Source organism: Eucalyptus grandis, chromosome 2 (genome assembly GCF_016545825.1).
Source record: "Eucalyptus grandis isolate ANBG69807.140 chromosome 2, ASM1654582v1, whole genome shotgun sequence".
NCBI classification, from domain to species: domain Eukaryota; kingdom Viridiplantae; phylum Streptophyta; class Magnoliopsida; order Myrtales; family Myrtaceae; genus Eucalyptus; species Eucalyptus grandis.
In genome coordinates, this window is record NC_052613.1 from 25,296,857 (window position 1) to 25,313,533 (window position 16,677).

Sequence of the window (16,677 nt, forward strand, 5' to 3'; positions counted from 1 at the left end):
ACCATAAATAACAAAAACACTTTCAAAGGTGGGGAAGAAAAGAAACCGTTTTCACTCCTCTTTCTTTCACCCAAACCAAGCTCGATATCCTCAATGCACTCATTTAATTTATTTTTAATTTTTTAAATTAAATATTTAATTATTTTTCTTTTTTCTTTTTTATTTTTCCTTCTCCCTAAGCTAATTGCTAGCCACAATGATGACCGATGACGGGCCCAAGCAAGGGATGAGCTCTCAAACTTGTGGCGATGCTCGAGCACCTAGCCTCAAGTGACCTTGAGCTCAAGGACCTTAGGTGTCCTCACCCTTGCCAAATCTAGCAAAGGCTCGTCAAAATCAAGCAAGCTCAAGCCTTGCAAGGGCTCGAGCTCACTTGGGGTGGTTATCGGTGATCACCTAATCTGCTATGTATTGACACGAGTTATTAATCTTTTCACTTTACAGCACAAGTGAAAGTCGAAATTAAAACATTAAACTAACAATACAATAATGGATTAGCGTAAGAGAGCAACCATCATCTTTCATTTCTTATCTTATTTATAAACACGGTAATTTTCATTAGGCTACATTGGGAGGTCAAAAATAATATTACTCCCTCGCGGCATCAACACTGCCACCATGGCAATGCCCGACGTGCTATCTACACCATCCATCACCCCACTGCAACGGTCCTATCTCAAAAAGTATCAAGATTGTGCCTCAAAAAATGTATCCCTATTAGGGTGAGCGCGGTTCCTAGGTAAAACCGGGAACCGGGAACCGGAACCGGAGAACATTTGGTTCGGTTCCCGTTCTTAAAAGACCGGTTCCAATTCCCAGTTCCTTTTTTGCGGGAACCAGCAATTCTGGTTTTGGTTTCGATTCCAACCGGAACCGGTTAGGGCTCCAAAAGGAGCCCTGAATACAATTTCCCTTCATTCAAACCTGGAACTTTCACCTGCCGGACGCTGCTCTGAGTCTCACCGCCGGACGCCGCTCGCCCTCAAGGCTGCCGCCATCGAACCCCGCTGGACGCCAGTCACTACCCTAGATCTCTGAGTCTCTCCCGTGCTCAGCCTCTGCCCGTCGCCGATGCCGCTCGCCCTCAACGCCGCCACCGGACGCCACAGGCCACGCCACACAAGTTTCTTAAGCTTCCTTTGAAGTTCGATCTATCTGGATAACTTCATCTTTGAGCTGAAACCTTCACAAGTTTTCTCTCTAGAGCGAAACTGATGGAGTGGTCAGGTAGTTTGGCAGAAAATTACTCAAGAAAGTTGGGAAGTAGCTTAGGTAGAGATGTTTGAGGGCGCTTGCTTATGACCAGTAATCAGTGTCCCTTCTCATATTTTGTCTTTCTTCTTGTTTATATGTGGTTGGACCATTCTCCATGTGCAGGTATGAGCCATTAGCCTATTTGCTGGGGAAAGAATACTTCTTCCATGCTTACGGTCCAATCTATGCCCTTTCAGCGGAAGTAGTTGCAAGTTTGGTGGCTCTCAGAAACAACAGGCATGTTTTCTGATCAATGTCTTCTGACTAGCTTACATGGCCTTATAGAAATATCGGCATATGGCTTTTTCATTTCTGGGCAAAAGAACGCTTCAAGTGCCATAACTTTGGCCAAAGGGACACTTAAGTGCCATAACTTACGAAAGGTACACTTAAGTGCCAAATTCGAAAAAAAACGGATCACTTGAGTGCCACTCCGCCAAAGTCCGGCCAAAACGCCAATGTGGCGTTTTTCCGGCGACGTGCCCAAAACGACGCCGTTTTGCACGGACGTGGCCAAAACGGCGTCGTTTTGAGCCGACGTGGCAAAAAGAAAATTAAAAAATTAATTAAATTAATTTTAAAATTAAATTTAGTTAAAATATTTAAAAATAATAATTTTAAAATTAAATTTATTTAAAATATTTTAAAAAATAATAATTTAAAAAACTTTAAAAACCTTTAAAAATATTTTTAAAAAATTAAAAAAAAAAAAAAAAAGGGAATGGGGGAGGCGGGCGAGGAGCGGCCCTCGGCCCCGCCGCCCGCCGGAAGGGCCGGCGACGGCGGGGAGGGTCGGCCGGGGTCGCCGGGCCTTGGCCGGGGGGCGACGACCCCGGCCGACCCGGCGGCGAGGGCTCGCGGCCCTCGCCCGGATCCAGGGGCGAGGGCTCGCGGCCCTCGCCCGATCCCGCGGCGAGGGCTCGTGAGCCCGCCGCCGCCGGCCGGGCGCCGGCCCCGGCCCCCGACCCCCGGCCGACCCTCCCCGGCGGCGGCTCTTCTGGCGGCGGCGAGGACCGATCCCTCAACCGCCTCCCCCTGTTCCTTTTTTTTTTTTTATTTTTAATTTTTTAATTTTTTAAAGTTTTTTAAATTTTTAAATATTATTTTTTAAAATATTTTAACTAAATTTAATTTAATTATTTATTTATTTATTTTGTTCCACGTCGTCGAAACGACGCCGTTTTGGCCACGTCAACGTGCAAAACGGCGCCGTTTTGGCCGCTGCCGGAAAACGCCACATTGGCGTTTTGGCCGGATTTTGGCCGGATTGGCACTCAAGTGATCTCTTTTACTCCGATTTTGACACTTAAGTGTACCTTTCGTAAGTTATGGCACTTAAGTGTCCCTTTGGGCAAAGTTAATGCACTTGAGAGGTCCGCACCTCTTCATTTCTGGGTGTCATTAAGGAAGTTTCCAACTTTTTCTCAATGCTGTGAGTGCTTATCCTTTGTCACATCAGACTTCTACAGGAATTCATGATTACAAAGATCTGATTCAGTTGGATCAATCTAATTTGCTTAGCTACACCAAATTATGCTTTAGTTCTTATATTGCTTAATCATGCGGTTCCTATTTAAGAAGATAGAACAGACTAGCTAAGCAAATTGCGTTCTGCATATATGGATTCCTCGTCAATAGCCAACATTCACATCCAACAATTTGACCCGTAGTGGCTGCTGCACTCACGCAGTGTGGCACGTGCTTGTGTTCATTTCATCATAGGATAGATACTTGGGGTGAAAAATCATGCTCTCGTGGTAGATTCAGCCAATGATATCTTGCTCCTTGGGTGGCCTTTGACTGAGACCTTTGCTTGAAGAGCTATACATTTATTAAAATAGCGTATCTTATATAATTACATGCAAATTAAGGTGAGATGTGGAGCATTTAGACCTTATAGAAGACTTCATACAGAATTTGGCGCAATGGTCTAAAAGAATTCATATAGCCGGACCTGGCTAGTGGCATGAGGCTTAATTTATTGTTGTGTATATTGCTTTGAACCTTCCATGTCTAATTCATTGTTGAGAAGTCGATTGAGTCTAATGCAATGCTCATGCACTAGCACAACTTCAACACTTTGTTTTAGGTCATCCAAAAGCCTAATAATTTACATTTGCCATTGAATGCTGGACCAGTCGTATCTTCTGCTGATCTACGGTTTGTATCGTGATGCAATCTTGCAAACCTAGACTGTTCTTTATGTGATTTAACCCGAGTTATGAAAGGACAATGCAATCAAGTGAGCCAACACTTCTCTCAATCAGTCATTTTATCAGATGTTTATTCTGTTTGAATGACAGTGTCCGGATGTTCAGCAATGAGGACGTCACAATTGGTGCATGGATGCTTGCAATGAATGTCCACCATGAGAATAACAAAGAGCTATGTCAACCAGAGTGTACGTCCTCATCCATAGCTGTGTGGGATATACCGAAATGTTTAGGTTGGTCTCAGTACTAAAAAAAGATTTGTTTTTGATAGACAAGACTCTATAAAGACCCAATCATCATTACGCACAAAAAATTGGTAACGGCATGATTGAATTTTCCAGTGGTTTGGCACAGTTATTTGTCAAAAGTAGTTGATCTTTCTGTTTGGTGCTCATCAAAGTATCTGGTCGGTCCAGAATGACATTCTAAAGCTTCATCAAACTTCTTATTGGTTTTGATTATGTATGTCAAAATTCTTGGCACTGGTATGTTTGCTAAGATGTGGTAAGTTATTGTATAATATACGCATACGTTATAGTTCGAGTTTGAAAAAAAAGAAAAAAGAAAAAGAAAAGAATATGTTGGAACTTGGAACTGACCCTGAAATCTGTGACAGGGTAGGTTTTAGATTCTTGGTTCTGACGGGTAGGTTTTAGGTTCCAAAAAATAAGAAATCTGTATCCAATGGTAGATTTTAGGTTCAAGACGGAACTAAACCAAAACCTAAAACTGTTCACTCCTAATTCCTGCCACCATCAGCTCCCCCTGCCTACAGCTCCTTACTGCTGCCACCCTCCTCCGAGAATGGTGGAGGACCTATCAGAAGTCCTTTGATCGTGGCATAGATCACCACAAAGTTGTAGGCGACACAGCCAGTGGGGGAGCCTATGTCTACCTTAAGCTTGGAAGTATACCGCATAAAAACCGCGGAAGGAAAGGCCAAATTAAGTGTACTCGTACAGCCGCCCCGAATCGGTTCGCTGTTTAATCTACCGTAGCGCACACTGGTTGCTTGTTTGGCCCCCACAAGCCTCTAGGGTTTGCTTTCCCTAGACATTTCTGCCCAATGCATCTAGTGTTGGCTATCTCCAGGCATCTCGTGTTCACTCTAGCCTCCCACGGGGCATCGCCAGTTCGCTATTTGATGGCTTCTAAGGTTTGCTATTCCCAAGCATCCCGAACTCCCTCTAGGCTCCCACGAGGCATCGCGAATTTGTTGTTTAACAGTATTCATTACAGCTATCTTAATCACATAAGGACATTTGAAATTGACACTTAAGTCATCGATTTTTCTCCAATGTGACACTCAAGTGAGCGAAAAAAAAATTGGCGCTCAAGTGAGGGCCATAGAAAGTTTTGACACTCATATTGTTCTTACGCCTGATTTTTTTTTACTTCTTAATTCTGTTCTAAATTATTTTCTAGAACCAAAAAGTTACTAAACAAATTTATATATATATATATATATATATATATATATATATATATATATTAGGTTCTGGTGAACACAAAAAAAATAAAATTAGAATCAAGTAGATAGGCACTATTCGGCCATTTATCAAATAGGCCCAAACAGGCCCTAATCAAATGGGTAAAAAATCCGGATGCCATAGAGTGCACGGAGGATAATCAAATTTGTTTTTCCATTCCGAATGACATAAGTTTTTTTCTAGTTTATTTTTAGGTTTTAGCCTACCATTGGAAAATATTGTCATTTTTTTAGAAAATGACTCTCAAAAAAACATTTTCTAGAAATACCACATTCTTCGCAAAACGAACGAAGATTTAATTTCAATCCATTTCTCAAGTAAAAAAAAAATTCTCTATCTCTTTACTACTCTTTAAACTTTTTCATTCGTTTAAATATTATGATGGTTCCAGTTAAATGTATTTTAGCATATAATTTCCATAATAGTAAAAATGGAAACTCATTCAGAGTTATCGAGTTATTATTCATATTATTTTAATTTCTTTATTTACATATATGATTAAATTTAATTAAGAAAACGTGAAACACATGAACTTGAAAATTTTATCTATCTAAGAATTATGGACAAGATTAGATAATATTCGTACGATTATCTATATACCGATTAACACCGTTTTTATACATTCTCACGACAACACTTGCCTCATAATAGCAATACTATCAATCCGACATGACTCCAAACAAAATTTTACTTTTATCATTATAAAGATCGTAAGTTAAAATGTACTTACACAGAACTATCATGATATTTATATAGACCAAAAAGTAAAAAAAAATTCTGACTTATGAAGTAGAGGAAACGAAAAGATATTACAAAATCCGAGCAAAGGCATAAATACAGAAATTTATCAATAGTTCCTAAGGAATGGATATCACTTTGTTATGGAAGTAGAGGGACTAAACTAACAAATAGAAAATTCAAGGACTAGATTGAACAGTCGAAAATAGTTTGAGGGTCACAGTGGGTGAATCAAAAGTTCAAGAACATATTACATATTATATCAAGGTTTATGCTAAGTGTCATTCTTTCGTGATTTTATCTTATTCATTCTCCTTTCAAGAATGGAGGGTAAAAAAGAAATGGAATAAGTATATTTGAAGTCTTGAAACTTGTCACGAAAATATAATTAAATTCAGAAACTTTCTATTAATCTAATCAAGTTTTAAAATTTGTCAGACTCGTACAGTCAAGTTCTTTCATTAACTCCGGTGAAAGACACTAATAACTATTCATGACTCGATTACACTAACGTGACAAGTTGTAGCACTTGATTATACTTTTCGAAAGCTTTGGAATTCGATCGTATTTTGCAACGAGTGCTTTTAAGACTTACTCGCGTTTTTCGAAAATTTCATGGCTCAATTTTAAAGCTGAGAAAAAAAAAAAAAAAAGACCAGAAAAACAAGGAGTACACAAATCCCATGGTTATTGGGCCTGTGGCCGGATCTCGCGTCGGGCCTGGGCCTAGGCCTTGTGGGCCTCCGCGGACGGCGCTGGCGAGAGAAAAAAAGGGCGCGAAGCCGACGCCCCGACCCCGAAAATTTTCGACCGTGCCCGCGCGCCACCTGGCGGGAACTGCGAAAAAACCCGAATCGCCCCACGCCCCCTCCTTTCGAAAAAGAAATTCCCCCGAAATTACGAAAAGAAAAAACGTAGAACAAAGGCGATAATGACGACGCGATTTCTCTCTCTCCCTCCTTCGCTTTTCGCGCTGCAGTGAACCAGTGGATCCCGTCGCGGTTTCTCTCCCCAACCGCCGCCGCCGCCGCCGCCGCAGATCGGCGCCTCCGAGCCCTAGATTCTCGCCGCCGACCGCCCCCTCTCCTTCCTCCTGCATCTCCGATCTGCGGGCTCCTCGGGGTTTTTTTTGGTGGGGGCGAAGGAAGTGGGAGATGGCGGATGCCGGGCCGACGGTGGAAATGGACGGCGGCGACGGCGGGAGCGAGCGGCCGGCGCCGCACTCGCGGGAGAGGCGGAAGCGCAAGCGGGGGCTCTTCCGGCTCCCTGCTCAAGGACCTCAGCGCCCAGGAGCGGCGCGACCGGATCGCCTCCCTCGGCGCCGAAATCCAGGGCCTCTTCGCTTACTACCGCGAGGTGACGGATCGGCGGGGGCTCGACCTGGACTCCGGGTCGGCGGAGTGCGGGTCCGCCAACGGGGCGATCGCGTGCTGCCTGGAGGAGAGCGCCTCGCCGCTCTCCAAGCTGGTGGAGGAGGTGCATGGCAAGCTGAAGGAGGGCAATGCAGGAGGCGGCCTCACGGTGGCGTCGGTGAAGAGTGGAGTGTTGTTCGTCGGGCAGAGAGTGATGTATGGCGTCCCCAACCCCGACGCCGACGTTCTGGAAGACGATACTCCTTCCTCTCTCTGGTGTTGGGAGGTCCTCGCTTCCTTCCCCCTTTCGCTTATTCATTGATTTCCTTATCTGGTTTTTTTAAGCTCGTTAGATAGGTTAGGTCTTCGATTGGATCTCCCTCTCTCTTGATGTAATATCCCAATGTTTGTGCAAATTTAGTTCCAACATCTGCTATGGTAGTTATGTTTCATGATCTTGCGCATGACCCAGTTGCGTCGACTGGGTTTGAATGGTGTAAAAGCACAAACATGGTGCGACGCAAAGTCCCTCATTGGAATGAAGTCCACACGATCTTTGTTAGTCAATTCAATGGGTATTGGCATGGTTTGAGACGCAATCATGTCACGCTAATGCGAACCACCACGACTTTTATCCTTTTACACCCTTCCAATTATCCAGCCCTTTCTTCGACTGACGATCTTACTTCTTTTTTTGATCTTTACAGACTAGAGAGCTGAAGTTGTTGCCCAAGTCCGTGCATGGTCTTATCAAGATTCGCCGCACGTGTCGGAGAAAGATTCACGAGAGATTGTGTGCTGTTTCTGGTGATTGAATTACCTCCTTTTTCTTTATTTGGCACAGCTATTAATTCTTCTACTTAATTTGCTAGATTTGCAGTTCACAAGTATTTGGCAATTTAATGCCTTTGACGAAGCCAATGTTCTCTGTTTTGTTTTATTAATGATAGTTGCTAAGCTTTCGCCTTTAGGAATGGGAGTGGCATCAACAAACATGTCTTGCATTACAAACTTATAATTTGGCCATATAGAGTTAACTTCCTGTCGGTTCTTGTCATTACACTCTTTAGTTAGTAAAAACAGAGAAATGCCAGGTCACTCATTAAAAAGGAACAGAGGAACGCTAGGCGATCTTTAGGCAACTCTTTCTACTATTCATCTGGTTCCGTAGTATGTGCCATTTCTTTGTACATCTACGGGGATCCATTAATTTCTCCATCTTTCGAAGGTAACGTTTGTATAGTGATTTCATGTGCTGTGGTTAGCAAGTGGCAACAGCCATTTTTACTGGGTGCACATCTTTACCAGTATTCGTTTAAATAACTCTTTATAGAATAAGGTGCTCATGGTTATCTATTGCAATCCACTGTAGCAAATTTATTATATTCATGAGTTCCATTTAAGTGGACTTGGCTGCTGCTCAGAATCATTTGCCCTTATGCTTCATTATCTCTCTTTATTTCCAACAGACCCTGTGAGACTATATCTCAGAATCCATTCCCTCTCTTTTCTCCATGCTTTTGGAGTTTTATCTAGACTCCAGAGTAGTGAATCAGACTTATTATTAAAATTTCTCCTCAGTTAACTGTATTAGCTATGCAGAACTATCAGTGCGTCAATTAAGATAGTTCAGTCAAAAACCGAATTCTATAAATTATGGAGTTTGTCTTTTCTTCCCCTGCACTGTACATGAAGGAAAATTGTTTCTCAAATTGTGGTTAGCTATCGATCAAACAATTATGGAGGCAGTGTTATGGAGGTGCAGCTTTGGGATTGTGTCTCTTGTTTGATGACATTTCTTAGGCTGATTATGGTACATGTCTTCTTGTTTCAGCAATGGTAAATGCATTACAGAAGTCAGAACATGATCCAGATAGCGAGCTTGATTGGTTGAAAGCCTCAGAAAAGCTTCGTAAAGTGCTAAATGAGACAGATATACGCTTGTTAGTGGATAGCATGCTGCAGAAGACTCGTGCTGACATGTATGCAGCTAAAGATGGTCTATAAGATTCACTGCAGATTATAAATGTTAATTAAAGCATTTATATTATTTCAGGTCTGAGAAGGAGGCAAAACTAGATCATAAAGCGTATATAAAGCAATTGGAGAGGAATAAACGAGAAGTTGAGAGAGAGAAAAAGAGAATGGACCGTGAACTTCAGAAGGAAAAGTTGAAAGCTGTAAGTTCCAATATCTTTCTAATTTCTGGCTTGTCTTTATGATTGCATTGTTTCACTAAGGTCTATGTTATTTGAATGGATGCATCACGTTTAAAGAGTTGCAACATGATGAACTATTGGTTACCTGTTTGGGAAACTTGTCCTCCCTAGATTTTTGTTAATTTTGTAGACATAGACAATGGATGAGTTCATTTGCACCTCAATGGCCATGTTGCTTTTCTGAGCCATGAGCAATGGTTTGACTATAGGAAAAGGAATTGAAGCGCTTACAAGAGGAGGCAGAGAAGGAAGAGAAGCGTTCTGAGAAAGAAGAGCTTGAGTTGAAGAAACAGCTTAAAAAGCAGGAAGAAGCTAAGAAAGATCAGCGTCGGAGAGAGAAAGAGGAAGCTGAATTGAAGAAGCAACTTGCTCTACAGAAGCAAGCTTCAGTGATGGAGCGGTTCCTTAAAAGAAGCAAGACTACTTCACCTATTCTGGATGACAAATCCTCACCTGTTTTGCCTTTGTCCAGTAAGGCAAGAGAATGCATCCATGAATCAATTGCCTGCTTGATGGATTCTGCTCTTTCCTCAAATCAAGAAATTACCGTTGGCCAAATCTGGAAGTAGGTTTGGATGTCCTATTTTTTCCTTTTTATCCTCTTCACATGCTTGTTATTGTTGTTTCTTTCTTCACCATGTCATACGAGTGTGTCGAGATTAATGCTTCTGTGGTTGTCAGGTCTCATTTATCATCTTGGCATTGTCTGGGTCAGTTTATCCGCTCAAATCAAGAACAGCATTGGGGCAGACGCAGGAAGCCCAAAACCGAAGTCTTCAAGGAACTTAAGCTCACTACCCCTAACTCCGTGAAAGGGGCAGTGCAGGATGATGACTTGAACCTTGAAAAGCTAGTGAGTGGATGGAATGAGAGGATTTCTGATGACGCATCAATATGTAAAGCTGGAGATAAGCCTCATCTGGGTATGAGGAAATGTGTCAGAAGGAAGCAATTACTACAATTTGATAAGAGTCATAGGCCTGCATTTTATGGTATATGGCCTGTGAAAAGGTAATTCTCTTTTGTTGTTTGAGACTTAGTCCTCTTTCTGTCATCCAATTTAGCTGGCAGGTTATCAGATGTTATTAGCTTTCTGTGACGGTTTCATAATTTTCAATCAGGAGACATTCATTAATTTTCCTTAGGACCTCATTCTCTAAAGATAAAGGGGGTGGGGGGAAGAAATTATTTATATATCATGAGTAGAAAAAATGCAGTTGTTATTAGTGCAACTCTGATGTACTTTATGTCTTTATAAGTTATCCTGTTTTCTTGGAGTTTTATAAGATTAAAAGGAGTGGAGATGGCAATAAGCAATTTCTGGCTTTTCTTCTGTTCGAGCTTAGTTTCCCTCCAATATTTGATTATTTTTAGTATTTATGTTGACAAGACACCAAGAAGCTCCTATTGCTTCAGGGGCTGTATTCCATGAAGTTCTAGCCTGAAAGGAATACAGAATAAGATTGGCTTATTCTCTGGCTAGTAACCTTTAGATGTAGCATCTGTCTTCAAAACACATCTCGGTTCACTTCCTCCTTTTCCTTGATGAAATTAGTGAAAAAAAGAGTTACTTTCATAGAATTCCTGCTCAAAGCTCTGTTTGTTCTCCTTTTTCCATTTATTTGTGGATGGGGTATTTTCCAGGTGTCTATGAGCAGCAGAATAGTAACATGACTGTTCAGCAATATTTGGTTTAAATTTAGGCAGTTGGTGAACTAGACTGAACATCAATGTTGTATCAGACACACGACATTTACAAGTTGATCTCATAGTGACATGTAAGTCTTGAAACATGATAGGTAGTAGCTGACGTTCCTATTGCAAGAAAAATCAGGTTCCTTCTAGAGAGTAGGATTGATTTGCTCTCCCAATTTTTAGAGTATGTTTTGAAACTGTCTGAACTTCAAGCAAGTATTGAGCTTTCTGCAAATTGTGTTAAGGTCTTTTCTGTTGCAACCCTGCTATGTCTTGTCTTGTTGTATATTAACAATTTGTGCTTTATTGATCATGTCAGTGAAACTGTTGGGCCACGCCACCCATTTAGGAAGGATCCAGAGCTTGATTATGATGTTGATAGTGATGAGGAATGGGAAGAGGTATATCTTCACAAAATCCTCGACTTCTGTGATATCATGATTGCAGCTGCTTTTGTGATATAGATGCCATGGTTGTTGTGCAGGAGGATCCTGGAGAAAGCCTATCTGATTGTGATAAAGATGATGAAGAAAGCTTAGATGAGGGTTGTTCCAAAGCTGATGAAGATGAAAGTGAGGATGAGTTTTTCGTACCCGATGGTTATCTCTCGGAAAATGAGGTAGCACTTCAAACCCTAATTTTTAGCCTTGTTTTTTTTTCTTTTTTTCTTGCAATTATTTCATTTGCCAAAGTTATATCTTCATGAATGGTGCTCGGGGATCAATAAAGTTACACTTTGCCTGGTTAATGATTATCGATACTTCACCATGTTGTGTGCTTTCCTTTTTTAACAAGATCTTTTTGTTGCTGAATCTCTTTATCTGTAAGAATGGTCAAGGCTGAAAAATTTACCATTGCAAAGCGCCTTCATTGGGGAAAAACTTTTTGTGAAGTTGGGAATTGGGATGCATTTTATTTTCGGGTAGCGATGCCAGGCCTTGATGGGTGCCTTTTCTGTAGGAACTTAGGCTGTTAGGTGTAAGTTTTCAGGTGAGACTGCATCTGCTACTGGGGGTTCCTATTTCTGGTTTATTATGTCATATCGCCAATGCCATTAGCTGAATTTTATGAACGGCAGTATAATTAAAGTCTTTTTGATCATTTTTATCTGAACTCTTGATTCTTATAGAGTAGAGCTTTAGTTTCCAAATTTGGTTTGATGCTTGACTATTTTTGGGCATGTGAGGTCGATAACAAATAACATAAAGTTCCTTAATATGCTGGTTGGTGACACACAGCATAAGGAAACCAAACATTCTTTTCATTCTATAGCCACTGTCTAAAGAATCAGTTTGATGGCAGGGTGTACAAGTTGACAAGATGGAAACTGACATTTCAGTCGAGGGCATGACTTCATTTTCTGAGCAAGACTCAGAGCATGTGGCCTTCTCTGCGCTTCTTCAACAGCAGAAGCATCTGCATAATGTGACAGAGCATGCACTTCGGAAAAATCAGCCTTTTATAATTAATAATCTATCCCATGAGAAGTCCACTAAAAAAATGGCTGGAGAAGTAAGTGCTGCTCAAAAGCTGGAACAGACATGCTTGGAGGCGTTAAGCATGCTTGGCTTTCCGGGGGCCAAACTTCCAGAATGTCTAACTGACAACAGCTTGAATGAAGATGAGGATTGCCCAGCTAACAGCAAGAGCTGCTCAACACCAGCAATGCCTGCAGATGTACCCGATTCTGAGTTGCCCACCATTGTATGCCATGTTCTTACTCTTAGATTATTTTAGTTTCCTTGTTTTCAGGGAGCTGCTCGACCTGAACTGATCTTGGTTTCCTAGTTAGTCATTCGTGTGCACTATTCAAGTGATTTTTTTTTTGTTTCCTTTCAGTTTGATGGTATAGCTTGTTGATATTTCAGGTATCCACGATTCAATCATGTCCACAAGGTATTAACAAGGTGGTCGACTCTTTGCAACAGAAGCTTCCTGCTGTATCTAAAACACTGTTGAGGAATAAAGTTCGTGAGATATCAGATTTTGTGGACAACCGCTGGCAGGTATCTTTGCTGAAATTTCCCGTGTTGACTGTGGTTTCCGTTTATGTTGCCTTCTTTTTTTTTGCCTTTGCTTAGACATTTATTTGTTGCCTTTGTTTTGGCAGGTCAAGAAAGAAATCTTGGACAAACTTGGTTTGTCTGTTTCGCCAGGTATATAAATCAGTCTGGACTTGTTACACGCTGTATAGTCTCTTTATTGAAGCTTATACTGTTTTTTTATGCTCAAATTGGTAGAGAGGAGCAACGGAAGGGCCAAAAGTATAGCTGCTTTTTTCTCGAAGAGGTGCTTGCCGCCTTCTGGTGGGAGTGTGAATGCAGATGAGATTTTGTAGTCATCCTGAAGTTCTTCTACTGTCTGTGTGAAGCAGATTTTGCACATTAATCGAATCATCTCACTAGGATGTCCCATTTTTGAGCTGTGTTGTTGAAATGGTCAGAAGTCAAGACTGGCCAAATCGTCTCTCGCTAGGATGTCCACTTTTGAGCTGTTTTGTTGAAATGGTCAGAAGTCAAAGATTGGCCATGCCAGATCATCATGTGTGTTACAATTTTGAGCTATGTGAATACTGGTCAGTAGGCTGGCCAAGTCCCTAATGTATTCCTCGACTTATATGAAGCAGGTTGCACATAAATCAAATCAACTCTTGCTAAGATTTTCCATAAATCATGTTTTCTTGTTCCAATTTTGAGCTATGTGATGTGTATACTGGTTGGGAAAATGGTCAAAAGTCAAGAATGTCCAAGCCTAAAAGTGGTGTATGAATACCAAATTTACCAAGGGGTGCGCTTTTGAGCTGGTGTGGTTCATTACTTGTGCGATTGAGCTGCTTTTGGGTTCCTGCTCAACAGCATTTGTTTGTCTCGATGCTAAAAGAAAACTCATTCGGCGAGTTGATGACATCAACGAAAGTGGAACGGATTTCACATTGACATGGATGCTATGAACAAGATCGAATAGCAAAATCAATATGGTATTACACCGGTCACAATCACGACATTACTGATATAAGGGGAATGAATAGAAAGCCGATATACGGATCATATATGCGAAAACAAATAAATGAATTGAGGGCAGGGAGCAGATCGGATCCCCCAACTTCTTTTTAGACCTGGAAGGGCCAGGGCCAGTCGCTCATGCTCTCCTCCTGCACCTTGGCGCTCCTCCTGAGAGGGTTGCAGCTGCTGTTGTGGTCGCCTTCGACGTAGGCATAGTACTTGAGGAAGAAGGCGAGCGTGAGCACCACCCACTCGAGGCAGAACATCAGGATGCACAGCCCGCCGGCCAGCTTCAGGATGATGGCGCCGTCCTCCTCCCTCACGTAGGACTTGAGGTTGCCGAGGAAGTCGCCGGTCCTGGTGAAGATGAGCACGGACACGGATCCTTGGAAGATGGCGGTGAGGACGGTGGCCACCATGTGGGCGGCGTACCACCTGCCGCTGGCGGACCCGGCGGAGGCGGCAGCGCAGCCGGAGACGGCCCCGGCGATGGTGAAGACATGGAGGAGGATGAGGAAGAAGCCGCAGAGGGAGGGGAGCAGGCGGAGGGAGAGGGTGAGGAAGATGCAGCTGGAGGCGGCCCCGAGGAGGACGTAGTTGCACAGGAGGAACACCTTGTGGGTATGGTAGTAGTGGGCCGACGCCGACATCGACGGCGAGGTGGTCGAAAGCACACCCATATTTCTTTTTCTTCCCTTGATTTCGCTTGGCCAAAATCTGAGTAATTCAAGGAAAGCTCTTTCGAAGCTGGCTAGATGATGATGCTGAAGAAGAGAGGAGTTTGAGGAGTGAATTGGGATGGAAAGACGGAGAGATGGTTCTTATATCCGGCCGAATGAGATGCTCAAACGGTCACATTCGGCACTGTGGAGCAAAAATCTGACCGTTGGAAAAACAAAAAAAATATAATAATGACAATTTATAATGATAAAAAAGGGGTCCAGCACACCCGTCGTGCTCGCGAGGGTCCCACCGTCCGCTTTTGCTTTAATTTTAATTGGATTCGCTGCGGGACTGGAACGGCTAGTTTGTCCTCCTTTGTCTTTTTCTATTTTTCTTTTTTGTTTTTCTTTTGCCCAATCATCATAATCTATAATAATTATCTCAACCCTAATGACCATCATTATTCAGCCTGTTCACCTCACCCTCTCGCTATCGTCTTATCATCGACTTTCTAACCTCCCATGTTATTATAACAACTAATTACCACTGAAAATTTCAAGTTGATATCATTTAAGCATATTTATCTTAAGGTAAATATAACAAAAAACTCAAATTAAGTTTACCATGACATAAATACCTTAATTTTTTTATCACAAAAAATATAAACCTATATATGTGTGACATATATATCTTCTATTTTTAGTTTCATTTAAGATATATTTGTTATATTAATATGGGTTTTGGGTTTTTTATAACTCAAAAAAAGCTTGGAAATTGTGTTACAATGAATAAGTTTGAGGTTTTTTTAGTGATAAGAAAAAGTTTTTCGTTATTTGTGTTACAATTGGTATAGTTTTAGATTTTTTGAGGTATTAAACCTCTAACTCAATTCAATTTTCATCTAATTTTTTGTTAATGAACTACTTCTCGTTCAACAAAAATTCCCCAACTAGCACTCCTCAACCCGAATTTGCTATTCGTTAGCATTTTATATGTCGATCTATCTTATAGTTGTCATTTCTAATGGGATATTGTGCGCAATGCTATTGGAAGGCAGACTTGGTTAGGGTCTCGGTTTGATATTTTCAATGAGATGAAAATTATTAATACAAGTGAATGTGACATTAAATACCAGTTTGGAAATTTCTGTGATATGAGAATCAATTCGAAATAAACATGCCATGGAAGCACTGATTTAGGATCGTTTATGAGGTGAAAATTAGTTTGGAATTAAGGTATCATGTAATAATAATTTAAGATTTTTAAAGATATTAACCCTCATTATAAATCATTATACGACGAAATTTAACTTCTGGTTCACGTCCGGTGCTCGACGCCATTAAGCTCAATAATTTTTTCCTCCTCTCGAAAGCTCGATGGTTCAAAGGTTGACTTTTTTACCGCAGTATTACTCTAGAGCTGACACGTGTGGATCTCGCGCTTGAAATCACTTGGCCTAGATGTCCCACGCATGCGAATTTCTGAATATTTAATATAATAAATCGTTCGCGTAGATTCCATAATCAGCTCCCAATCCACCGTCCATTATTAAAAATCCCCAATTTTTCTTTTTTCTCTTTTTTAATCTTTTTTCGTTTAAATTCTATTTTTTTCCAGAGAATAACAAATCGCAACTGCAATTTTTCTTTTAAAAATCTCCAATTTTTTCTCTTTTCTCTTTTGAACTTTTTTCTTTTAAATTCTATTATCCTTTTAAATGGCTAACCAATCGCAGTCGCATAAAGGTTGAAAAAAGTTGACAATTCTACCGTTTCAGTCCCGAGAAAATATTAGATGGTCCCGGCGCACCAGCTCAGCGTGGTCCCGGACCAATCATGGAGCGCCACATTGGTCCACGTGGCGCTGTGGGTCGGCTCCCCAAGATGGAATTTCTGCAGGTAAAGGTCCCTCCCCAACCCCGACTGCGAATCGGAGGAGCTCGAAGCCGAACGCAAATCCACTCACCTCCACCTTCGTCTCCGGCGTCGCCACCTCTGCTCATCAAGCACACACCGTCTCTCTCTCTCTCTCTCTCTCTGAGGTTGCGTGGA

The 16,677-nt window shown here is 41.6% G+C and overlaps 2 protein-coding genes across 2 annotated transcripts; one reads left to right on the forward strand and one right to left on the reverse strand.

Annotated features, from left to right (window-relative positions):
* Positions 1–6,598: 6,598 nt before the first annotated feature.
* LOC104427096 (chromatin assembly factor 1 subunit FAS1) lies at positions 6,599–13,631 on the forward strand. Its single transcript, XM_010040239.3, has 12 exons — positions 6,599–7,333; positions 7,755–7,854; positions 8,882–9,029; positions 9,104–9,227; positions 9,476–9,831; positions 9,948–10,277; positions 11,281–11,362; positions 11,446–11,580; positions 12,264–12,665; positions 12,830–12,967; positions 13,072–13,117; positions 13,202–13,631. The coding sequence occupies exons 1-12, from the start codon at positions 6,857–6,859 to the stop codon at positions 13,297–13,299; spliced, it is 2,436 nt and encodes an 811-aa protein (XP_010038541.2). The 5' UTR covers positions 6,599–6,856; the 3' UTR covers positions 13,300–13,631.
* Positions 13,632–13,866: 235 nt separating this feature from the next.
* LOC104427107 lies at positions 13,867–14,768 on the reverse strand. The gene has a single exon (XM_010040249.3). It carries the CDS (start codon positions 14,641–14,643, stop codon positions 14,071–14,073), a length of 573 nt encoding a protein of 190 aa, XP_010038551.2. The 5' UTR covers positions 14,644–14,768; the 3' UTR covers positions 13,867–14,070.
* Positions 14,769–16,677: the final 1,909 nt, after the last annotated feature.

What these genes read in the sequence shown, in the direction of transcription:
- LOC104427096 (XM_010040239.3), top strand. Translation starts at nt 6,857, where the DNA reads ATGCCGGGCCGACGGTGGAAATGGACGGCGGCGACGGCGGGAGCGAGC. An exon ending in GAGATTGTGTGCTGTTTCTG is followed by an intron (nt 7,855 to 8,881) that starts GTGATTGAATTA and finishes TTCTTGTTTCAG; the next exon opens with CAATGGTAAATGCATTACAG. An exon ending in TGGTTTGTCTGTTTCGCCAG is followed by an intron (nt 13,118 to 13,201) that starts GTATATAAATCA and finishes TCAAATTGGTAG; the next exon opens with AGAGGAGCAACGGAAGGGCC.
- LOC104427107 (XM_010040249.3), bottom strand. Translation starts at nt 14,643, where the DNA reads ATGGGTGTGCTTTCGACCACCTCGCCGTCGATGTCGGCGTCGGCCCAC.